A 26,580-nucleotide genomic window follows, 5' to 3' on the forward strand; every position below is an offset into this window, starting at 1 on the left:
TCGGATTCGGCACCTCGTGGCTAAAAAAAATAGTTTTAATCTCATAATTGTACATTATATATCCGCGGAAAGCGGTTATTCATACGATGAAAGAAATAACTATTCTTGTTTTAATTTTATATTACAACAGAGGGCTCTAACTGCTAGAAGTCCAATGATCTCCTTTGTAATTTATCATCTTTGTTATCTTTTAATAAAAACGTTCTTGTTCTAAACTTATTTTTCAATACGTAACAAGATTTTTTCTTAAATTGTAATTTATTCCTAAAGTTATATAATATTTGAGTAAATTACAACCTGAAATTTTTTTAATAAAATCAAAAAGAAGGGTGACGGTAATTTTTTTTACATGCCGACCCCTGCGGTGGCCCTAACCCTGCAGGGTTATTCAATACCCAATATAATTCATATAATCTAGTTTAACCTTAAGTAAAAAACAATCCCTTCAAACCTTTTTACAAAAAAGGTTAAATATTATGAAATAATTTCAACTGTACTCAAAGAAAATTATAATATTTACATTGTTAAATTCATTAGTAACTTTGCCATTTGAAGATCTTAATTTATTTATTTCAGGTGACACAGCAGGGTCAACAAGGACAAGGAGGTCACACAGGAGCACAACAACAAGCTATTCAACACCAGAATAATCTTCCATATCCTATAGGTAGTATCCATATGATAAAGTAACATTGTGTCTGCCTGTCTGTCTTTATGTTTTTTTTCTATCGAGGGATCTCGCTAATATGGTTCTCATTTACAGGGTATCTTCTCATAGGTCCTAGGAAGGTTTATAGCCGCTAATTATTAATAAAACAACCATAAAATTTAGTGCTTTCTCTTAATTTATACAGACCCAAGGACTTCGAAAACAACGGTCTCAAGAATTTTCATACACACATACATCTGGTGGATATTCACATGACCATAAATCTAGGAGACAATACTGTGATTCCAGTACCTGGTGGGTACACTGCACATGGAGGCAATCCTGCAGCCCCAAACAACCTGTATCCATCCTCCCCAGCCTCTGTCTATCCATCTGCTCCAAACTCCACACATTCACAGGAATAACATTTTATGTTTACCTTATATAAAATTTTTACATCAAAACCTATTGAAAATTAAAATGATTTGATTTCTATCCAACACCCATAAAAAACAAAGGTCGACAAGTCAGTCTAAGAACACTATAACAAGCGATATGGGCATATTTAATTAAAAAGGTCTTAAAAGGTATAGCGATGCTTCGCTTATAATAATGATTGTGTACTTGGAATCATAAGGTTACAAAAAATCAAATGTTGTCAATAAGCCAAAAAACTCATATTTTAAATAAACATCCTGTCTATCGTGTCTAGTGATAATGAAAGAGTGGGTTCGCTTGTTATGTCATCATGACAAGTTTCATGCCGCTTCTAACATGCATATAATAACTATTAGACCTAAAATTATGACACTAAAATTGTTAAAGGAGACGAGTGTGGTGCCCACCTCCCCCTACCCCTCACTAACAGAGTTCATGGGGATGGAGCTGACAGAAAGAGAAATTGCTCTCAATATGCCGGAATATATTCCTCAAATGAAGGTAAGATTTTACAGGGATTGGTTCATGGCCGATGAATTAATCTTCCCCAATTATTTTGTTAATATCATATCTTAAGTAGCTTAATATTAGTATTGGGATGAAGACTGGGATGTAAATCAATCTATCTGACATTGTCCTATTCATCACTGGTCTCAATTGACTAATTCCTTAAGATTTTTGGTTATAAATAAAAATTGAAATTATTAGAAGTATATTTTATGAAGATTAGAAATAAGAAGTTATTGAAAAACATCAAATAGTATGGTATGTTTTTTTGTGAGAATTTTACCTCTTATAATTGCTCTGCAATTTTCTAGCCAAAAAAATTTTAAGAAATTGCTTATTTGCCAATTTTTGGAGGGTGAATTTATGCTTGAACTATTCTACATCACATTTATCCACAAATAAAAAAGTTTTTAAAAATATTTCGTAATGCTAGATATGAATTTTTCCCTGGTGAAAGATCTTCGCATTTATGTAAGTAGTTATCCTTGTTTATTGAATTTGTCAGAAAATTGAAACTACGGGTTGTTGAAGTGAAAGGAAGTAGATGTATCAGGGATCTAAAGGGATAAGACAATGGACGATAATTTTATCATTTCTTATCATGTTACGTTTGAAAGACTAAGTAAATTAAAATATTTATTATTGTCCTCTCTCCCTTCAGAATATCCAGGAATTTTAAGGTGTAAGACAATGGACTATAAATTAATTTACACCCCCAATTACAACAAACAAAATTACATCTTCTGTAGATTTAAATTATTAGTAGAAAAGTTAAGACACTAAAATTGTAAGCAACCTTATAAAGTTTTTATTTCAATGAATGTGAGACAAAACTTTGTGTACTAACTGCTATCATAATTTCCAGTCCAATATCCCCTCCCTGCCTGAGAATATCAGAGCTGGATCTTTAAATCATTTTAGTGGTGAACCAGATCGGGGGGAGTCAACTTTCCACTAATGAGAGCACAGCATTTTATGAAATGCCGCGCTGTGATTGGCTGAAATTCGGCTCACCCCGATCTGGCTCACCACTAAAATGATTTAAAGATCCAGCTCAGTACAAATGTGTAGCGTTGAATGAATTTTTAAAGAACCCTTAATTACGACAAACAAAATTACCCCTTGTATTAGATTAAAATCATTGGTGGAAAGGTTTGGTTACTTATGCTCAAATAGCCCAATCAATATGTAATGAAACATCCAACAAATAAGAGATCATGTTCATAAAACTTTAGGTACCAATATAATTTCCAGTCCAATGTCCCATCCCTGCCTGAGAATATCAGTACAAATGTGGGGTGTTGAATGGAAATAGGCCATAACCACACTTACAAACCACAGTTAGTTCAAATTGGACAAAAGTAGGTATTAAAGAAAGAAAATATTTTGAAATAAATAATTTCTTTGAAATGGCCATGAAAATTGGGATATACTTTTCAGGGAAGGTTCATACAGAAAGGTCATAATCTGAATTTCTTCTCTTGACCATATGCATATTGCTTAAAAACACAAATAGCTTTTTTGTTCATCAACCTAGTAGCTGGAGAATTTACCTCTTATGCTCTCCTGTAAAGCAGATTAGTCCCACCTGAGATGTTCTTTAGATTTAATAACATTCTTGTTTTATTTCCACAATGGATTTATTATTACTTGGATCTTACACCAGATTTTCATATTCTCAAATAAAGCGAAACACGTAGCGGGCTAAAAAAACGACTCGTCTCTTCTACTCTCTTTACCCCATCTACTCCTCCCGTACTGGATTAACGAACTGACCAATAAATGAGTTCCATGTTAGCAAGCTTAAATTACGACAATTTTTCCCCACGTTTATTCTACATCATTTATGCCCATACTCCTAGCCTTTCAACTTTAATCTCACGACCTTTTTCTGGAAGTTCTCTCTATAACGCAACTTTTGTCCCTATGTAATACAATTGTCCTTCCTTCTTTTTATTTGTTCCATGGTCAGGATGAAAGAATATTGTTTAGTTGAAAGTGAAAATATGGCAGGAGAACACCACAACATGCCAAACTTTTATTTCAAGTCTTACAATTCATAGAATTAAAGCTAGGTATTAAATGAAATTTCTGTGTACAATTATAGATAAGGTAAACCCGCGTCATTAGTGTAAATTTAAACGTGTCTGCTTACTGTTAGGAATAGGGGGTGTCAGATTCGAATTTTGACAACTATACGTCATACTAGAGATGTTAAAAATTGGACCTAAATAAGTCTGTCACAAACACTAGTAGTGAGAACAGGTGAACTTTCGTGACCCATAAAAAGAGGCGACTCATTATCATACATAGTTACGACAAAGTTTGGTTGTCTGTCGGATTTTGCTTTTGTGATATCCTACTTGGCGTTAGAGTATCTTATCCTATTATAAGTGGATGATGCTCTCGGATTCTTTATATGATGTATTGAAATCGAAAAAGAACTATAACCTTAACGAGGTAATTAACATTGAAAATGGACAAGGTATCTTAACTTAATATTAGTACTTTAGACAGCAAGAATTGTGCCCTGCAGGGTTTTAGGGACTTGGCCAGTGAGGGAGGGGACAATGGGTTGTTTATTACACTAGTCCCCAAAGTTTTATAATGACGATTTCTTATTTGTTGGTTTAACAACTTTGGGGGATTTATTGAATTTTGATTGGTTGGTCCATTAGGTTTCAACCACAAATTGTAATCTACAGAAGGGTTAATATTTTGTATCATCATTGGGAATGGAAGGGGCGACGGGGGGCAACAAAATAAGTTATTTAATAAAATAAAATTAAGCATAATATATTTAAATCCCAAGGTATTAAATGATCTAGCGATATATTTGATTATTTTTTGTAATCCACCAAATTAAGATTGATCTTATTTTTATTACCTAACCATTTTGCTTATAAACTTAAATTTTATTGATCTGTAATTCCTTGTAATTGGTATTTATAGAAAATACTAATAATCGTAATACCAGATTGCGTAATATTTTTGAGGAAAATTCCCCTCTTACGTAATTTCTGGTTTGCTTGTTGATTATTTAAGCCAACACAAAGTAATATGTGACTTTATTTAATGTAGGTAATTTTCTTTTTTATAGATTTTTTTAAAAAAGATTTTCTTAAATATGGCTATTTTTCAGCAATATAATTCAACTTAAAATATTTGCAAAATCTTGATATTTTGACTTGTTAAAACTGGATTTAGAATATAAGCAAATAGATTTTTTGGTATAATTAGGGGGTGAAAAAGAATCCTGGGTCTTCCATTAATAATAATCTCAGTAACGCTATAAAAACATAATAATAGCTAGTTGATTAAAGTCTGATTGGATTAATTCTTGGAATGATCGTTTATTTTTAGTAGTACAGCTACTCTTTAATTAACTTTGTCTGTCCGTCCGTCAATTAGTAACGCTATGGGGAAATGAAATATTTCCAATCACTATTATGGGAAGGAAGGAATGTTTTTCGCCCAAGGGAATAAAGGATGGAGCCTTATTTTTTATTTATAATATATTTTTCATTTTCTCACCTGCTATTGTCGATAGAATGCTGATTTTTAATAAGGTCAATTTTAAGTCAAGATCAGTGTACTCAAGTGTGGCTTAATTCAAAGTCAGGTTTTATTGAATAAAGTTTTTAGTAGTTGTATTTGATATAAATGTGAAAATGAACAAAACCCCTGGCATAGATGATAATCATATCTGTTTATAGGTAATGAGTGCTCCGTTGAGTGGTGGGTCTCTTGGGCTGGCACGTGCAGAAGTTACTCATGGCGTCAGACAGGTACATAATAAATTAGGAATGAATGTAAAATATACATGGATATTGTAACAGGGGATAGATTGTCGCTAATTGAGCTGGCTATGGTCGGTTTGTTCATCTAGTAGGAGGGGTAGGGATGGGTCGTAAGGTGAAAATTGTTATTTTAGCCCATTGCTTGTTTCACTTTATTAGAGAACATGAAAATGTGGTAAAAAATTCATGTAATGATATATCCATTAAATAAGGTCATGTGCTTTCCCTCCAAGTGCCTACCGAGCTCTGAAACCCTCTCCTTTATACATATTTTTAAAAAAAATTAATATTAAGAGGGGAATCCTATAATCCTAAAAAGAGTTTTGCCCATAAATCCTTATTTCTATATTAGGTAGTCGTCTGCAAGAACAAGGACAACAAGATTGGGTTGAGGGTGAAGTCCATTAACAAGGGCGTGTTTGTTGCCCTGGTCACTAAGGATTCTCCTGCTGCTCTGGCAGGACTCAGGTATAAAGGAGGTCATTTTTGGCGTATTTTCAGTTAAGTTGTGTGTTTTTGTTCAGCAAAAGGCGCTTGTTAAGTCAAACTGTTCTTAATTATGGCATTATATACATTTGGTCGAAATTAAGTACAGATTGACTTAATAAGCGCATTTGACTAAACACGAACAAACACAACTTTACGGAAATTATATTTTTAAGCTACGCTTAAAATGTTGTTTTAAATTATACATTTTGTTGAAGTACTTACAGGAGTTGTTATGCTTTATATTTCATGCCTTGTCATCCAAAGAATCAAATTAAAAAAGTTTTATATATGTATTTATACATATATATAGGTATAGAATGATACTTTTAACTAACAGTTTAAAAGAAATGACGCCTTATTTCTGACAATTATTATAAATTATAGCTCCTTTCTATATAAAATTTTGCTATTGTATTTAAAGGTTTAAATCAATAGGATAATTCTAACAACATAATCTACTGTTAGGTTTGGTGATCAGATCTTGCAAGTAAATGGAGACAATGTTGCTGGTTATTCAAGTGATAAGGTAACTATCGACCAATGGCGTGAACAGAAAAAAAATATTTTAAAGGGAACTATGCACGAATGATAGAAAGTGATTTTAAGCACCTTCCAGCAGTAAACCTGATTTTTTTTTTCATTTAAAGCCATGGTTAAATTTATTTTTTTAGTTTATAAACCTATTATATTCATCACAAAATACTCAGGTTTAATGCTTGAAGGTGCTTAAAATCACTTGCTATCGTTTGTTTATAGTCCCCTTTTAATCATCGTTAACTTTGTCATTTTCTATTAATTTTAGACAATTTATATTTTAACTATCTTACCTAATGGTTTTAATTTACTTGCATAAAAATTTTGAAGCAATTTGACACCCACTCCTCTCCCCCCTCCCCTACATCCTTCTTAAACTGGACTGTGCTCGCCAATGTTAAAAACCCAAAGTTTATTTCTTTTATTGTCAACTGTCTTATTCCTTAAGATCCACGTTCTTTCTTTTCTAAAAATATGAATGACTCTAAATAGCAGCACACGAAAATATTTGATTTAAATATGATTTTTTTTGTTAAAAGTGACCAATTTTACTGAAAAATTAAATAAGATTTTAAGGTTAAAGAAAATTATCTTTATTAAATAAAATACATCAAGTACAGAATTTTTAACAATTGAGTCATATTGAAATATTAAGACATTAATGGTACTTAAAGTTTTTTGTCTGATATCAAAGATTAAAATAGTACATTTTAAATGTACTAAGGAGGTACTCCCATTAGTGTCTCCATGATCTTAATTTTTAATATCTCCAAAATGGCTGAAACAACAATGAATATATAATACATTGATAGAGAAAAAAATTTCGTCAATATAGTTTGTTAATACGGACCATTTATTGACCAGTTTGTTCATCCATTGGGAGGGAGGGGATGCGGGTTATCATTGCTTTAGCCAGCGGCGAGTATCACTTTATTGGGGTACATGAAAATCTGGTGCAATATCCTAGAATTAATATATAGATTGGACCAATTCAAATGGTCTACAAATTGAAGAAATCTTTACTTTTAAATCAACGTTATTTGCTAATTGATCAAAAATCTCTTTTTTTAGGCCCATGATGTGTTAAAGAGAGCCAAAGGAGATGCCATAAGCCTAGCAGTCAGAGATAGACCTTTTGAGAGAACTATTACGCTTCATAAGGTACAAGTTTTCACATGGGCAATAACGGGCGGATTCCCTCAATGTGCCTGGTCGAGCATATAAACTATTCCTATAAAAATAAATTGAAACTAAAGGGGGTATTTCTTCCTGGTTTTAGTTCTTAAATTAGGCTAGGTTAGGTTAGGTTACATTGGGTTTAGGATAGCCCCGTATGTTAGACATAAGCAAAACACTGCATAGATTTATTTTCAATAGGTAGTAAGAAAGGGTAATTTTGTTTCTAACAATTGAGTTTGTACAGTAGTTATCATCAATTGTCTAATCCTTTAAAATTGCTGCCTTATTTAGAATTCCAGTGGCCATATTGGATTTGTGTTCCGTGATGGCAAGATTACAGACATTAGTGTGGACTCTTCAGCTGCTAGGAATGGAGTTCTTATTAATCATCAACTTCTAGAGGTATAGAAACTACAACTTTAAATAAAGCGTTTGATTATTAATTACATTTTTGTTGTCGCCAACTTCATGGTCCTTATAATCGTTGTATCTCATTGATTGATTGATTGATTAGCCATAGTCTCTTAGTGTTTGGACCTAAGTAGTCATGGATTAGGCTGCGCCCCTAGCACCTGTATTCAAAGTGGTAAAAAAAGGTCGAAATAAAATCCCAAACCATCCTATGGATTAAATCTTAAAAAATTGGAATCTGCTCGAGACAAAAACCTCACTACTTTATTAAGGTTAATGGGCAGAATGTAGTTGGACTGAAGGACACAGATATTTCCAAGATTATTGACAATGGAGAAAGTGTTGTCACCATCACTATCATTCCAACTTTTATCTACTCACATATGATCAAGAAGTAAGTTTTTGTGTATTCAAATTAGGATTGGGCCGAATATCCGGCCGGATACCGGATATTAAAACTATCCAGATACAGGATATCGAACGTTGGCCAGATATCCGGCCCAACCCTAATTCAAATGTTAAAGAATCAGGATGATTGTGTCCATTATGAGCACAGCAAAAACAAGAGTCTTCTTACTATATCAATCATTCCAACATCCTTCCATTCATTTTACCAATATTTAGTGAAACAGGAATTGGCACCCTACACAACATTTTTATTTTAAACATTGCATTGGTAGGGAGGGGGATTTTTCCAGTTGCGCTTCATCTTGGGAGGTTAGAGGCAAACTCTCCCAAAAGAGTTACAAACCTTTCCTTGACCTATGAGGAGCTTCACGGTAAAGGAGAACTAAATCAGAAGGGTGGTTACCAAGATCCTTTGGTACAAACAAACAGAGAGACATCCTGTTACTTCTATATATACTTAGGAATTTATTTCTACTCAAAATGCTCAATTTTTAAATATAATTAATCTTGTTTATTTTGATTTAGTATGTCCAACTCTTTGATGAAGAAGCTTATGGATCATTCTATACCAGAATGTTAAATTAAGTTGTTAAATAGTTATTTATCGCATCGTATTATAGACAGCTTTCCGCAAATATTAAAATGAAAAATTATAAGATAAAAGCCAGTTTTGTTAGCCCCGAAGGGCCGTAGGCCTGGAATAACAAAACTTGTATTAATGTTATGATTTTTATCTTATTATTTGTGGAAAATTGTCTATAATACGATACGATACATAATTTTTCAGTATGGCTGAGAATTAGAACATGTTCTAATCCAGCGGATATTAATCGGATTCGAAGCCATACTGGAAAAGGTTTGAATTGTGGTTATTATTTTATTAGTACTTAATGTACACTGTCAATGCTAAAAAAAAGACTTTGAGTAGGTACTGATAATTTTCTAATTTGATTCCAAATCATAATTATCCTAATTTAAACACTTGAGTTTTTTAAAAATACTTTTAAAAATTGTCGACCTTTGAAGCAAATTTATATTTAAAAGACTCCAGATTATATATACATATATAATACAATCCTAAGTGAAGCTTTGTTTTACTTATAGTTCTGTTCGTCCTTGACGATAACTTAAAAATGTTAAAATCGTCCAATTTTGCATGAAGATTCCTGTAACATTTATCTATCAGGTCTTAAGATGATTATATGACATCTAATTTTCTTTCAATTTCGAAATGTTTACAGCTATATATACTGATGTGAGTATTATTTGCAGAGCTTCACTTTTTTTATTGTTTTCATTATTTTTTTTTTGTAAAAAATTAGAGCTTAATAGTTATTATGTATTTCATTGACAACATATATATCTTAATCATCAATCATTTTTTTTAAATCTGAGGTGGGTTAAAAAAAACATAACTAAAGTATTACTAAAATTGTTATCTTCCAAAGTTGGTTTTGCAAAATCTACCAAAATTATATTTAAAATCTTCCAAAATTAGGTGATAGGTATTTTCCGATTATAACCCATTTATAATTTTTAAGAATCTTAAGGGATAAGACAACGATTTATCATACATCTACAATTTGATAAGCCAAAATCATCCCTTCTGTAGATTAAAATCATTGTTTAAAAAGTTTTGACACAAAAAAATATTTAGGTGCGGCATGTAGTGATATTTGTGATAAATAAATGAATTTTTTTCTCGTAATCTTTCGAATCCGGTTGATAGGAACCGGTTCTCATGAATACGAAAAAAATATGTCTAGCATCGTATTATATACAGCTTTCTACGAATATAAAAATGTACAATCATAAGATTAAAACCAATCTTTTAATCTTATAATTGTACATTCTTTATCCGCAGTAAGCGGTTTATAATACGATGAAAGAAACAACTATTTTATCATTTTGATTTGATCTTATTTATTATTGTAAAATTGTAAATTTTTATTTGAAATAAATTTTTAAATTTACGATTTGATTCTTTGTTAATGATACAATTTTTTTTTAAAATTCACGTGGACATGTTTTTTTTTTGTTTAAAAGCGTAGCTATTTTAGTTTATGTGTGACCATCCGTCTGTACGTCTCATTACTTTATTACCTCATTTTAAAAGCGAAGCTTTTCTACAATTAGGGTCGGTCCGTCCGTCCGTAACGGATAGCTTTTTTCGCTAATTTAGGCATGTTAGAATTGTCCTATTGATTTTAAACTTTGCATGGTGATTCCTTTAGTAGTTAGGTACGATTTAGAAAGCGTAGCAACTCTATAATCATTACCAGAATGTCCGTAAGTCCATTTTAAACATATTGATTTTTTAACTTTTTAACAACAAATTTTTATGTGATCTAATAATCCGATTGATCTGATTTTTGGTATACTGATTCCTGGGACAACAAAGTACAATATTATAAGCGAAGCAACTCTATAATCAAGTCCTAAAAATGTAAGTATGTCCATAAACATTATTCTGTATCAAGCAGTTTTTCAACAATTTTACTTACAAATTTGCTTCGACATTTATACATTTATATTCTGATTATTCAGTTCTGACACTATACAAGTGTTAGTGTCCGTCTGTCCTACCGTTTCAGTGCTTCGCTTTTATGGATGTTGTCATCCTTGTTAGGTGTATATTTACATAAGTGTTTCGTTCTGCTGTTTAAAATCTAATTTCTTTAATGTTAAAAAAGCTGAAACTGAATTTTATTTGTTACTCTGATTTGCAGACCTTTGCTTTTTTTGAGGTTTCCAGCATTATTGAAACGAATCAAATGCTTTGATTAGGTCTAGTTAACAACAATTATTTAAAGCGCTCATAATGGCAGGAGTTATAAATTCAAGTTTGTCTACTGGTTAATCCTAACCCTCCCCCCCATTTGAATACCTATTTCTCCCTGGGATAAAACACAATATTTTCTACCTACCTAAATAATTCTAAAAATAAATATGATCAATTTACCTACGTAAAAGGTTTTTATTTAAATTTAACTTTCATTTTAAGTGGATCTAAAATTAGAAATATATAAAATTGAAATTTTAATACATTTTATTAGAGCGATTTAAATTTTATTAAATTAAAATAAAAGTGTCTTTAACAAAAAAAACAAATATTTCTTGATTAAAATGTTTATTATCCCATTAATACAAAGTAAAACAATGTCTGTCCGTCCTTACGCTTGAGGTCTCGCCAGTTGTTGGAACAATTAATATCTGCTTTTCAGGGAATAACCCAATTTGGTCATACCAAGCTTGCAAAAAAAGAATATTCTTATAATGCTATTGCTACTGCAGTAGTGGATGGTATCGACATAAGACTTACATAGAAGCTTCGCTCGTAAAAAAAAACATTTGATACAATGATGGTACATATTTCAAGGCACTGGGAATGTACCGTCCAAAGGGATAGTTCTACGAAGTGTATTTAAAGAGTTAAGATACTTAAAGTAGTGAACTTTTATATGTCTTAGTAGAATATATTAGGCATTGGATATATATGATTATATGTTAAAGAATTTTTAACATTGACCAGACCAAACTTTTTTTATTTGACAATATCTAAAAAAGTTAAAGTGATTTGCCACATAAATTACATGAGAATGGTCTATTTTTTTCCAAATATGTATAGCCAAAACATCAATATTAGAGAATCTTTTTCCACATATTTCACAAGAGTTATAAAAAAATTTAACAGGGGTTCCCCTTGGGACAAGTTACTTAAAAAACATAAAAAATAACGTCCGGTTCATAATAGGACAGGTTTTCTATAGATACTTTTTTAAAAAAATAAAGAAAACCGTCCGGTTTACTTACAATATACACATAATCTCACGCGGAAATACCAACTAACCATACAACATATAAGACCATTCTCATGTAATTCATGTTGCAAATCACTAACTTTTTGAGATATTGTCAAATAAAAAAAGTTCGGTCAGGTCAATGTTAAAATTCTTTATCGCAATCATATCTATCCAATGCCTAATATATTCTACACAGACGTATAAAAAGATCACTACTCTAAGTACTATACTAAATATTTTATTGGTCATTCTTTGTTGTTATGTGTATTTTGTTGTATAAAAAGTTTGAAGTTCTATTAACTAGTAAATGCTATCTAAAGTTGTATTTATGACAAAAAAAGTGTTTGCCATATATAACATGCAACAAAGTTGAAAATAAAAATGAAAAACTCATTTTTTAAGGAAAATCCCTGGTCAAATCTTTTAATTTTAATCAATAACTTTATATTATGCACTACTACGTTATTTAAAACAGGAAAAACTTACAGTTCACTATTTTTTATAAATGCACTTCGTGAAACTATCCCTTTGATACAATGATGGGACATACTTCAAGGCACCGCCAATGTACCGTCCAAATTAATGGCATAGATCTGAGATCTTGGAGACTCAACCTGTACACCAAACATTCTGAAAAATGGACAATAAGTTGACAACATGAAGAAATGGTTTAAATTTTACTGTATTTGTCCTTTTCTAATCCCGGGCATGTGGACAGACAATGTAACATAATTCAGATTAAACATAAATTTCAAAAAAAAATCCAACAGTTTCATTTTAAAGAAAACGGGGCTAAAAAAACTGGAAAAAGGCCTACTCACTTGTAAACAATTGATTGAAAGAATTTCTTGATCTTGACACATTCATCCCTGAGACCACTGCTTGATCCAACTATCATTGCTGGTATCACCTAAACATTATCCTATACATCCCTGAGACAACTGCTTGAACCAACTATCATTGCTGGTATCACCTAAACATTATCCTATACATCCCTGAGACCACTGCTTGAGCCAACTATCATTGCTGATATCACCTTAACACTATCCTATACATCCCTGAGACCACTGCTGGATCCAACTCTCATTGCTGGTATCACCTAAACATTATCTTATACATCCCTGAGACCACTGCTTGAACCAAATTATCACCTAAACAATATCCTGTACATCCCTGAGATCACTGCTTGATCCGACTATCATTGCTGGTATCACCTAAACATTATCCTATACATCCCTGAGACCACTGCTTGATCCAACTCTTATTGCTGGTATCATCTAAACATTATCCTATACAACCCTGAAACCACTGCTTGAGCCAGCTATCATTGCTGGTATCACCTAAACATTATCCTATACATCCCTGAGACCATTGCATGAGCCAACTATCATTGCTGGTATCACCTAAACATTATCCTCTTTGGCACCTTGGAATCAACAAAACTAGGTTTTTGTAATCAGTAATGTAAAGACCATTACATCTATTTCAACATGCACATTATTGGATCATGGAAAGAAAACCAAGTGGAGGGTTTAATCATATTTTTACAGTTGCTTTTCTCCTATTTCTTGCCCCTGCGGGGCCAATTGCCTAACCATATTTATCTAAAATGACCAATAAAAGGTACACAAAATCCGCTACTTCGTTTTCTATCGATTATCCACATTTTTAAAAATCAAATAGTAAACTCACCACGGTAAGAACAACAGTAATTGTGTATAGATAATGTTCTCCTCCATCTTGCATGGCATCTCTTCTAAAAATAATAATATCAAGAGGGAATGAAACCTGAGGCTTTCCCTCAAAATGCCTAGCAAGCACCAATCCCCTTTCTCCCTTAGAATACGCTGGATTTTGATTTTTGAATGTTTTATGTTAACAAATTAAATTAAATTCAGAAAGTGTATTATATGTAGTTTGAGATTTTGCCGCGAGATGTCTCAACTAAAAGTTTTCTTTATTGTGGACCTCTTAGAACAATATAAATAACATAAGTGCTAATAATGGTACTTTGTGGGATAATGGCAAATAACAATTGGAGAACAATACGACGGACTGATACTAAATGTAAAACAAGCCTCGCTTTCAAACTACATCAATAAAGTAGTTTCTCAGATGTAATTTCTCTAATTGAACAAGGAATTAATTGCTTTTCCAGACAAAAACTAATTGAAATTTTAATCATTTCGAATTATTAACTAACTATTTACTTCCCAAAAATGCCGTTATTTACTTAATTATTATTAGCGCGGCTACTCCATAATTATGTAATATTCGTAAACCTGTCCCTCCTTATGTAACAAGGTAAAATGAAAGTACTTTATAAGAAAGTTTTTTTTATTATTTTCTAGTTTTTATATCTACTATTTTTAAAAGCGAAGCTTTTCTATAATTAGGGTCGGTCCGTCCGTCCGTCACAGTTAGCTCTTTTCGTTAATTTAAACAGGTTAGAATTGTCCTAACTCCTATCGATTCCAAACTTTGCATGATGATTCCTGTAGTAGTTTAGTACAATTTAGAAAGCGTAGCAACGAACCTAGTAATAGTGTCTAACTTTTTATCTTTGTGACGTAACAAAAATCGAAGGATGAGAGGGGAGGTGGGAAAGGAAAACCCTAAAAAAGAGATGGATTTTTGTTACGTCACAAAGATAAAGAGTTAGACACTATTACTAGGATCGTAGCAACTCTACAATCAATACCAGAATGTTCGTACGTCCATTTTAAACATGTCGATTTTTTACTTTTTTGACAACAAATTTTTGTATGTTAAAATAATCCGATTCATCAGATTTTTTTAAAAACTGATTCTTATTACAACAAGGTACAATGTTATAAGCGAAGCAGCTCTATAAACAAGTCCCAAAAATGTAAGTATGTCCTTAAACAGTATCATCTATTTATGCAGTTTTGCAACAAATTTACTTACAATATTGTTCGTACTGCATTAATATTCTGCTAATTCAGTTCTGACAATCTACAAGTGTTAATGTTCGTTGTCCTTCCATTTTAGAGCTTCGCTTTTATGGATGTTGTCATCCTTGTTTATTTGATCTACTATCAATTTGCAAATAGAGAGGTAAATGATAGTTTACTGTTGTTTATTTATTCAATCTTATGTTAACTACAAAAGCTGCACTAATATTGAACCTAATTGTCCTTGTAGTTGCCAAGGTTTACCTGTTGTGCTTGGAGTAAGAAGTATAGATAGATATCAGAACAGGGATCATGGACGCCAATGTGACCATCCATATCAGTAAGCTGCTTGTGCTTAAAAAATGTATATCATAGGTGTTAGAAGGGAGAGAGAGAACATTGAACTGCAAATTTTAAACACGATCTCGCATTCGTTGCTTTTAAAACTTTAGGGGCTTTTACCAAATCTTGATTGGTTTAAACAAACTAGCAGTGTTCAAACTTTTCAAAGATTTTTTTTCTATAATGATTAGGATTGTCCAGTGTCTTATCCCTTAAGATCACTGGGTATTCGGCTTTATAAAACACATCTATGGTTGTATTAAAATATCTCTGTTCCCCTAAATGCACGGAAACCAACGCCCCCATTTTTTCGTGTTTTTTTTATTTTCAATCTTTTCAGATGATCAATGTTTCTAGGTACTTCGAGGAAAAGCACCAAAAATGAATATATGTAATGTGTATTTTAAGGTTGTCTAATACAACGAGTTTAAAATAATAAATTACCTGTTGATTATATTAACCATAAGTTTTGTTTCAGAAGGAGTTTGGGCAATCACAGTCACCTGGATCTTCATCTTGCGGATATAGTTCACTAAATAAAACAAGCATGGGTTTGGGCAATCACAGTCACCTGGATCTTCATCTTTCTGATATAGTTCACTAAATATAACATGATTATAGTTTGGGCAATCACAGTCACCTTGATCTTCATCTTTCTGATATAGTTAACTAAATAAAACATGATTATAGTTTGGGCAATCACAGTCACCTGGATCTTCATCTTTCTGATATAGTTCACTAAATAAAACATGATTATAGTTTGGGCAATCACAGTCACCTGGATCTTCATCTTTCTGATATAGTTAACTAAATAAAACATGATTATAGTTTGGGCAATCACAGTTACCTGGATCTTCATCTTTCTGATATAGTTAACTAAATAAAACATGATTATAGTTTGGGCAATCACAGTCACCTGGATCTTCATCTTTCTGATATAGTTAACTAAATATAACATGATTATAGTTTGGGCAATCACAGTCACCTGGATCTTCATCTTTCTGATATAGTTAACTAAATAAAACATGATTATAGTTTGGGCAATCACAGTCACCTGGATCTTCATCTTTCTGATATAGTTAACTAAATAAAACATGATTATAGTTTGGGCAATCACAGTCACCTGGATCTTCATCTTTCTGATATAGTTCACTAAATAAAACATGATTATAGTTTGGGCAATCACAATTACCTGGATCTTCATGTTTCTGATATAGTTAACTAAATAAAACATGATTATAGTTTGGGCAATCACAGTCACCTGGATCTTCATCTTTCTGATATAGTTAACTAAATAAAACATGATTATAGTTTGGGCAATCACAGTCACCTGGATCTTCATCTTTCTAATATAGTTCACTAAATAAAACAAGGATAAATTTGTGCAATCACAGTCACCTGGATCTTCATCTTTCGGATATAATTAACTAAATAATACAAAGATAAGTTTGTGCAATCACAGTCACCTGGATCTTCATCTTGCGGATATAGTTCACTAAATAAAACAAGATTGACAACATCCATAAGGAAAGAAGCGCAAAAAACATAAGTAATAGAATGTACTAACGGATTAAGTAAAATATGAGGCGGATGTTCAGTTGTAACAAAGAAAAGAAAGAGAGACAGTATACAAAAACTCAAAGAAAATCACAAAATGTCTAAAAATAAGGTTAATTTCTTTTAAAGCATAACAGACGGACAAAACAATGTATATGTAGAGTTAGACTATATGCGCACTAAGATATATAAGTTTTCCGGAATTTTAAAGTTAGGGGGAGATTTGAAATCTGCATCAAATTTTGAGGATTTTTTATAAAATTCGTTTTTTCTATAATTCTTTATCTAAAAGCGGAAATGCAATTTAAGTTAATAAATTTTGACATCTGTGATTGGTGGATTTAAAAAATCTGCGCTCTGATTGGATGGCGTACATCATTCAACCAATTAGAGCTCAGGTAGTTTAAAATCCACCTATCCTATTGGTCAAAATTAATTAACTTAAAATGCATTTCCGCTTTTAGATAAAGAATTATACAAAAAACGAATTTTATAAAAAATCCTTAAAATTTGATGCAGATTTCAAATCTCCCCCTAACATTAAAATTCCGGAAAACTTATATATCTGCGCACATGGATTCTTCCTAAATTTGTCGTAAAATTTCTTGAATGTAGGGTGTTTGTAATTAATAATAATATTGAAAGTGGGGGAGGGGGGGGGGGGGTTAGGGAGTGTTCTTCTATCACTCCTCCTGCACCTCTAGTGCCCCTAGAGGCCTCTCGGCTCATAGCCGCAAGTTATCAATAACTTACCAACTCTACAGAAGCAGATGAAATCAATGAAAACAGAAATGAACCACAGAGTAAGATATGTCACAACAAACGGCTTGTCCGCTGTTCCATCTATAATCGAGCATTCCTTAAAATAAAATAATATAGGTAGTTACTCGTTTTATGGTACTTTGGCTGTAAACTAGTCTTGTCTAGCTTTGTCCGTTGCTACGTTAAAATTTTGACGAGTGTACATTGGACTGTAAATAAATTATTTAATTTTTTAAACTGTCTTTCATTCGTTGGGTTTAAAACTTTGAAGACTTGATATAAAAAATCTTGTTTGGGTTGTACAAACAATTAAACAATTAGTGTCTAAAGTTATCCACCAATATTTTAGATATTTATTTTATGACACACATAACAAGTAAAAATAATAACAGTGTTATGATACAGGTATTAAATATTCATATACAAACAAAAAAATTGAATATGAATAAAATATTAAGGACAGATCAAATAATAATTATGTACAGTGTCAAAGGACTAAACAATCTCGTGAGAGGTATATATTTTAATCTTCAGAAGGGGTAATTCTGTTTATCATGATTAGGGGTGCACATAAATTTGTCGTAAATTGCATTATCCCTTCAGATCCTTAGTTTTATTGGTTGTTTTGGATTTCATATAGTACAAACTCAAATGGTTCAGTGAATATAGTGAAATCTTAACAGGAAAACAAAAATGACTTTTAATGAATTTTGATTGGTCGGTTTACTAAGTCTAGTATCCAAACGTTACATCCAATAATTGTAATCTATAGAAGAGGTAATATTATGAAGCACCATTGGGGATGTACATCAATTTATCGGCCATTGTCTTAACCCTTTAATTCCCTGATTGATTCTGGTTAATTCAAGAACCTTATTAATTTGTTTTAGCAGAACTGTAGAAGACGTCAGCTATTTGGTTTTCAAAAAACTTATTAAAATCTTATTATTATTATTCATATAAAGATGAAATGCGGCGAATAAAACCTACTTCAAAGAATGATTAATATTATTTTTGTCTGAAACTAAAGATCTCTGAGAATAGGAATTAGAGATGGTGGTTCTTTTCAGGGAAGCTTTATACCTGTGATGGGGTGGTATTCATTCGACTACTTTCATCTCCCACCATAGAAACTAGGGGTGTATGTACCTACTAGTTATTAAATAACATCGAATAAATTTTTGGGAGGAAGTTTTAGTCAAATACATTTAAAGTCTCTTTAAAGAATTTAGGGAGGGAGGGGAGGAGCTTATGAAAATGGCAAAGCCCAAATTATGTCAAAAAGGATCCATGTGACGTCATAAAAATTAAGGAGTGGGAAAGAGAACCCCTAAAAAAGAGATGGATAATCCCTTATTTTTATGACGTCACATGGGTCATTTTTGACACAATTTGGGCTTTGTGTAAAAAGTTTTTTTCTAGGGAATGATTCTTTTTAGGAGGGTAGAGTTACGCTCCTTTAAAAATAGGCCTTTAAGCAGATGTAAAATAGGTTAAAAAAAAATTTCACGGGACCTAAAAGAAGCCTTACTGTCAAGGAGAACCCTCTTTAATTTTCTCAGGAAAAAGTAATAAAAATTTCTAGGGGTGATTTGTCTTATTTAATTACATTCTTTCCTAAATCAGTCAATCTTCCAAGGATTTAGGATAACCATATCGGCTCATCGGCTTGCTAGATCCTTTGGTACAGAGAGACAGACAAACATCCTATTATTTTGTATGTAAAAAGGAATTGTTTGTACCTGAATATTTGAATAATTGTTGAAAGGTATTGTGACCAGAGGAAGGCTTACCAGAATTGTTCCTACAACACATACATATGTTGTAAAACAACCAGGGATAAGAGCAGGGAGGGAGGGGACATTGGGCTGTTTATTACACTAGTACCCAAAGTTTTTTAAAAGTTTTATTTCTATTGGCTTAACACCTTTTGGACTTCTATTGAATTTCATTTGGTAGGTTCATACAGTTGAGTGTCTTAACGTTTCAACCACCTATTGTAATCTACAGAAGGTGTAATTTTGTTTATCATCATTTGGTATGTACATTAAGATATATAAGTTGGAAAGAATTTAGATGTTAGATGGAGATTTGAAATCTGCATTAAATTTTAAGGATTTTTTATAAAATTCGTTTTTTGTATAATTCTTTATCTAAAAGCGGAAATGCAATTTAAGTTAATTAATTTTTACATCTGTGATTGGTGGATGGAAAACTATCTGGGCTCTGATTGGAGAAGCTTAAGTGTCGTACATCATTCAACCAATTAGAGCGCAGGTAGTTTCCAATCCACCTATCCTATTGGTCAAAATTAATTAACTTACATTGCCTTTCCGCTTTTAGATGAAGAATTATACAAAAAAATGTACATCCATCTATCGGCCATTATCCCTTTAGATCCCAGGATTAGACAATGAATTGATCGATACATTGATATACATCACCAATGATGATATACAAATTTACCTTATCTGTTAATAGGTTTAGAACTAACAAAGCAAAATTCAATACAAGTACCCAAAATTTTGAGCAAACGAGTCTGATAACTTTGTTATAAAACTTTGAGGTCCAGTGTGATTTACAGATGGACACTGATGGACAGTTTCAAAGTTTTTATGTCTAATATCTATAATACAAAGTAGAACGATGTCTGTCTGTCTGTCTGTTTGTTTGTAGCGAAGGATCTCGCTAACCGCTAAACCGATCGGGTTCTCCTTTACAGGGTAGCTTCTCATATGTCCCGGGAAGGTTTATAACTATTTTCTTTGGGGGTGGGACACACCCAACCCCCCCAAAAAATGAAAAATACCCCCCCCAAAATTTTTTTTTTAAAACTAAAATTAGAATAGTGGGTTAGACTACCCCTCCCCCCCCCCCCAAAAAAAAAAAAATCCCCCCACAAAATTATTTTTTACGTTCTTCTTTTAAATCTAAAATACGAAAAATTTGGTTTGATTAAACCTCTTGGGGCAAAGCCCCTAGAGGCTAGGGGCGAAGCCGCTAGTATCTAATAAAGATGGTAATGGGTGACATACTATCGGCATCACATGATTATTGAATAAAAAACCATTGATATTAATATTTCTACAATATGACTCTAAGTGGTAATAGCTGACAAAATATCGACATATTGACTTTTTAATTATATTTGTCTCTTTTATGAGCTATCAAAATTTTGAAAAGTTTTATCTAATAAAGGATAGTAAATTGATAGTGGGACAAAGAAACTAAAAAATCAGCCATGTGACGTCATAAAAATAGGGGATTATACATCTCTTTTTTAAGGGTTTTCTTTCCCACTTCTCCTTTTATCTCTCTCATTTTTATGACGTCATATGGCTGATTTTTGAGTCACTTTGTCCCACTAAGCAAATTATACAGTAGAAATTGGGATTTTTTATGAAATGTTGAAAAACAATAGGTCGACTAAAACAAGAAAAAAATCGATTATCGGAGATAAACCGGTTTTCCTTACCTATGGCAAATAAAAGACTGATTAACGGAACTGTTGGCAGATTTGACACCCAGGTTGTAAAGAATATGTAAAAATATCTAAATAAAATGTAAATAACAAAGACGTTTATTTATTACGATGATTTAATAATGAAACTGTTTCAAATTATGAAATAAACATCAAAGGTTGGAAATAAAGAGAAAGAAAGTAAAATTTGAAGTCTTTAATATTCAAGGTAAACAATTTGCTTGGACGTATTATTGTAGTAATTCATAAAGCTAGTGAAGTGGATTTGTCGAAAAAGTCAGCTTTCCATCTTAATACAGAAATTTGATGTATAACAGATAGACCAAATAAGTGATACATAGCATTAATGCTCAATGACCAGGAGAATCTTCTGCGCTACTAAAAATTATTTCTACCTGACGAGAATCGTTATAGTAAGAAATATTTTCTCATGAAGAACAATTATAGGAATCAACATTCTCAAGCAGAAACATTCCAGACCCTCCAGATTTAAAACCTAAAACAGAACGATTTTCCAGTATGGCTTCGAAACCGATTAATATCCGCTGGATTGGAACCAGTTCTAAGCCACACTGAAAAATAAGAAATAACATCGGATGACAGACAATTTTAAACACATTTAAAATTAATACTAGTTTTAAATTTATAATTTTTTATTTTATATATCCGCGGAAAGCTGTCTCTAATATGATGCGATAAATAATTATTAAATGTTCGTACTCTTTATTGCAAAGTATGAGCATGCACTTTAATTTAAATTTTCCAGAAATAAATAATTTACTTTCTGATAAAAAGCATATATACACATGAAATATGCAAAAAAAAAGTATTATATACCATACATATAAATATATATATTTCTTGAAAATGCAATGAAATTTTTGCAATTCAATTTATACAAAAACATAAAGTTTTAAAAATCCTTGTTTTGGTACTATTAGTTTAATATCAGAGAAAATTCTTTAACATAGACATTTGCCTATTCGCTAGGAAAGGTGTCTTATATCTATAGTACTAGAGTTGGCTCGATATAACTATCTCGCTATTGGCTAGTTTTCTATAAGTACATATCTATTTATCTATTTCTCAATAAATCAATTTTCCTCCCCCGCCATTACTATCTAAAAGAAATATGTAAATATTTAATAATTTAAATGATTTTAAAAAGATTTTTTCAATTATATTTTTTTTCACATTACCATCACCAAAGGGTTAATATGATTACAATCACCACCAGTAAGAGCATCTTAAAGGCCATCATCCTCAAAATCAAGAATTTAAAATGGATTTTTTTAACACATCAAAATACATTTTTGTATACTTTTCAGGGTAATTTTTATCTTTAACATGTATTTAGCTTCATCCATAAGACTAGGGGTCAGCAGATGTCCTCTAAAGTGATAGGGATAGAATTTCTTTTTTTCAATTATTTCTTATTTAGAAAAATCACTAAAATCTACCTTAAACTGTTTTTCATTATAATTAATGCATAAATCCCTTAAAAAAATGTTATTTTATCAGAATCATTTTTTAAAAGTGGAGAAAAGTGCAAAACAAACGTTTTCCCATTGATTTTCTTTTGATTTGATAATGAAGTGGATTGGTAAAAAATACAAAAATATAGATTTTGATTGAAATATAAGCATTTTACTTTAAAAAGAATCTTTTTCTTTTATCATACATGTTTCTTTAACCAATAGAAACAATGTACTGTAAAGCTGAACACTTATGGACTACCGTAGACAAAATATCCAGGAAAATGTAGATTGCATAATAAAGTGGTTCTGAGTTTAAATAATCTTTGCTTTTCTTGTCATGATTATGCAGTAACTCCTAGTGGATGAAAATTGAACTTGAAATTTTCAAATCTAATTTTCTCAAAAATGGCTGTCCCAATTTAGGTTCTGTCACAAAAGTCAAAGCTCCTTCAAACGCACTGTGAGTAAGGGAGGAGACAATGGATCGAATATTCAATATTTAGGAGTCTCAGACTTTGGGTACTGGCTTAAAGGGAATGTGCAGGAATTTAGCAGGTTCTGACTGATTTTGGGTACCAGCGCATCTTTTTTTTCTAAATTTGAATGAGACAACTTTTACAATTTTCTTCAAATTTTCTGGATAATTCTAGATTTCATGGCATTTCAGCAAAAACTCTTAAATTAAATTAATTACCCATTGTACCCTCCCTTACTCCCTGTGTTCCGCCCATAAAGGTCACATTTTAGTGTTTTTGTTACAGGCTAGAGGGTTCTCTCTATTTTTTTTTGTTTTCAGAAGAAAAAAAATTGAGGGTAGGGAGTTTAATTGGTCTAGCGGTTAGCAAGACATTAAGCTTCAGATGTACATCGTTTCTCTTTGCATTATAGATGATAAAGAGTTTATTTGTATGTTTAATCCATTTGTGTTTATGTATAATGTATATGTTTGTTGTTATGTGTATAAAGCAAAAACATGACAGTTTTGCCACAAAAACAACTATATCAATCAGTATTCAGTCTTAGAAAAAAAATATATTTATCTCCTAGGATTTGTATTAAGAGAAAACGTGTATAGTGATTAACAAAGAAGAAATCGTCTATTATAAATTAAATTTACATACTAAGCTTAAGAACTTAAGAACCCCCCCCCCCTTATTTGAATGGTAGATTACATTTTTTTGAGGGTCAAAACCGTAATCATAGATTATATTTCTGCTTCTATAAAAATGAATTCAACTCCCCAACTGTCAATGGTTTTTATAATCGCGTTCTTCATTTTCTGGCTTTTAACTTGGATTGTTTATTATTAAATCTTGATTGGGTGGTTAATAAAAGTAAACTATTTCCACAAAAATTAAAATCTATGTAAGGGGTAATTTTGTATGTCATAATAGTACATCAATTTAGTACCCAATGTGCCACTTATTATCCCTGATGGAGCTTTTTTATAGTCTCTGTAAAAAATGATGTCATACTAGCCTACTATTGGTCAATTAAAATGTATACTGGCCTGCCATTGGTAAATTAGTCTGTGTATTGACCTATCATTGGTCATTTGTATTGTATAACGTTATTTTTTATAGGCACTATGCAGAGCTTCATTCCTGATACTTACCCTACTAAGAGGAAGGAGAATAGAAATTAGACTGATTAATCTTGACCAGGCTATCATCAAATTTATTATTGTCCAGTGCTTCTCACAACTAAATAAATAAAATTTAGACCAGGCTATTATTGTCCACTACTTCTCACAACTAAATAAACAAAATTTGGACCAGGCTATCATCAAATTTATTATTGTCCAGTGGTTCTCACAACTAAATAAATAAAATTTAGACCAGTCTATTATTGTCCAATACTTCTCACAACTAAATAAACAAAATTTGAACCAGGCTATTATCAAATTATTTATTGTCCAGTGCTTCTCACAACTAAATAAATAGAATTTGGACCACTCTATTTTACATTTTTTGTCTGTATTTCTCAAAATTAAATAAGTTTAATTTAAACCAGTCTATTATTCAATTTTCCATTGTCTAGTGTTTCTTACTGCTAAATAATTATAATTTGGACCAGTCTATTATTTGATTTATAATAAAAATTTTATATCGTTCAATGAATCTCACAGTTGAATACATTTTAATAAATATATAGAATCATTCTATTATTAGATTTATTATTTTAAATTTTTTTGTCTGTATTTCTCAAAATTATTTAATTTGAACCAGTCTATTAATCAATTTTCCATTGTCTAGTGTTTCTCACAGCTAAATAATTATAATTTGGACCAGTCTATTATTTGATTTATTATTGTCCACTACTTCTCACAACTACAAAAATTATAATGGACAATTCTATTTTCATTTTTTGTCCATTATTTCTCACTACTAAAAAATCATAATTTGAACTAGTCTTTTATTACATTTCCTATTGTCTAGTGTTTCTCTAACTAAATAATCATTTGAACCAGTCTATAATAAAAATTTTATAACGTTCAGTGAATCTCACAGTTGAATACATTTTAATAAATATATCGAATCATTATTAGATTTATTATTGACATTTTTTATGTATTTCACAAATCTGACATCTTTTGTTATGACACCGTTTTGGCTGAGATTAAGAGATTTTCCATTTATGATAACAAATAATTTGTCAAATTGTGATTTCAATCTCACATACTATCACATATGTGATCCCAGGGAGGGAGGGGTTATTGGGCTGTTTTTTACACTAGTCCCCAGAGTTTTATTATAACGTTATCTTATTCGTTTGCCTAATAACTTTAAGACTTATTTAATTTTGATCGATTGGTTCCTCAATTTGAGTGTACAAACGTTTCAAATTCTAATTGTAATCAACAGAAGAGGTAATCTTGTGTATAATCGTTAGGGATGATTTATTGGCCATTGCTTTAACCCTTTAAATGCCTGCATTGAACCGATTAAAAGGTAGGCATTGTCAATAAATATTATTACTAACCTTATGACAAAAATGATGACAGCTGAAGAGAGAGGCAGACTGAGGCCAACCAGAACGATGAAAAATGGAAGGAAAAAATTTATCCGTTCCTCCTCTAATATTATAGACCTAAAATAAAAATAATAAAATAAAAAAATTTATAAATTCTTTTTAAACTTGGTAGAATGTTTTTACTAGCTAAAAGCTATGGTTAATATGAATTGTTTTTATTAACTTCATTGATTAAAAATCCAAAATTCAACAAGCTATAAACAAAAACGAAATAATACAAATACCAAAAAATTTAAGATCTAGTTAAAAATGGTGTAAAACAAAATAACACAATTTTGATTAAAAAGAGAAATAGAGAAAAACCTTATACAAAATAAAACCTCTGACATGTTCATGTATAGTTAATAATAATATTAATAAACTAGCAATTGAACACTATTGATAGCTCACTTAAGACATTTAAAATTCTGAAATTCCACTGAAAAAAATGTCAAAATCAATTTTCGCACTGACATAAGGACACTACTATAAACCATGTATAAAAAACCTCATGAAAAAATATGTATCATTGTGTTTTAAAGCATGACCAACAGACATTTGCACAGGGAATCAACGCCGTCTATCTTAAGTTGCAGCCGAGAAAATTACACTATCCAATTGATTTACGGATAGACAAAGTGAAATAAAGAAAAGTTTTCCATACCTGTCATCATAGAACTGATCAATTTTATCTGTAGAGGTAAAAATCAAAGTTGTTTCATTAAAATCACTTTCATCATACGAACTCGACAAGTTCGTTCCTTGAGGGAATAAAAAATCAGATCCTAATTCATCCATGATAAAGTTATATTATA

General features: G+C 31.4%; 2 protein-coding genes across 3 annotated transcripts in view; one reads left to right on the plus strand and one right to left on the minus strand.

Moving 5' to 3' along the window:
• LOC145322641 (syntenin-1-like) overlaps positions 1-10,388 on the plus strand; it is a 14,778-nt gene extending 4,390 nt beyond the window's left edge. For both annotated transcript variants that reach the window (XM_080164814.1, XM_080164815.1), the window contains exons 4-13: positions 577-667; positions 938-1,066; positions 1,473-1,588; positions 5,311-5,382; positions 5,747-5,862; positions 6,349-6,409; positions 7,489-7,578; positions 7,888-7,998; positions 8,280-8,401; positions 8,941-10,388. In XM_080164814.1, coding sequence (XP_080020940.1) covers positions 577-667; positions 938-1,066; positions 1,473-1,588; positions 5,311-5,382; positions 5,747-5,862; positions 6,349-6,409; positions 7,489-7,578; positions 7,888-7,998; positions 8,280-8,401; positions 8,941-8,995 — 963 coding nt within the window. In that variant the 3' untranslated portion in view covers positions 8,996-10,388. The remainder of the gene's footprint in view (positions 1-576; positions 668-937; positions 1,067-1,472; positions 1,589-5,310; positions 5,383-5,746; positions 5,863-6,348; positions 6,410-7,488; positions 7,579-7,887; positions 7,999-8,279; positions 8,402-8,940) is intronic.
• Positions 10,389-12,745: 2,357 nt separating this feature from the next.
• LOC145323372 (uncharacterized) lies at positions 12,746-25,839 on the minus strand. The gene is made up of 12 exons (XM_080165798.1): positions 25,736-25,839; positions 24,369-24,456; positions 21,671-21,771; positions 21,270-21,346; positions 19,537-19,598; positions 17,786-17,891; positions 16,047-16,075; positions 15,920-15,978; positions 15,398-15,487; positions 13,911-13,974; positions 13,040-13,128; positions 12,746-12,848 (listed from the first exon to the last, which is right to left on the minus strand). Exons 2-12 carry the CDS (start codon positions 24,423-24,425, stop codon positions 12,770-12,772), a joined length of 813 nt encoding a protein of 270 aa, XP_080021924.1. The 5' UTR covers positions 24,426-24,456; positions 25,736-25,839; the 3' UTR covers positions 12,746-12,769.
• Positions 25,840-26,580: the final 741 nt, after the last annotated feature.

The sequence above is a fragment of the Acartia tonsa genome, chromosome 6 (assembly GCF_053477335.1).
Source record: "Acartia tonsa isolate MP-2025a chromosome 6, ASM5347733v1, whole genome shotgun sequence".
Taxonomy (NCBI): domain Eukaryota; kingdom Metazoa; phylum Arthropoda; class Copepoda; order Calanoida; family Acartiidae; genus Acartia; species Acartia tonsa.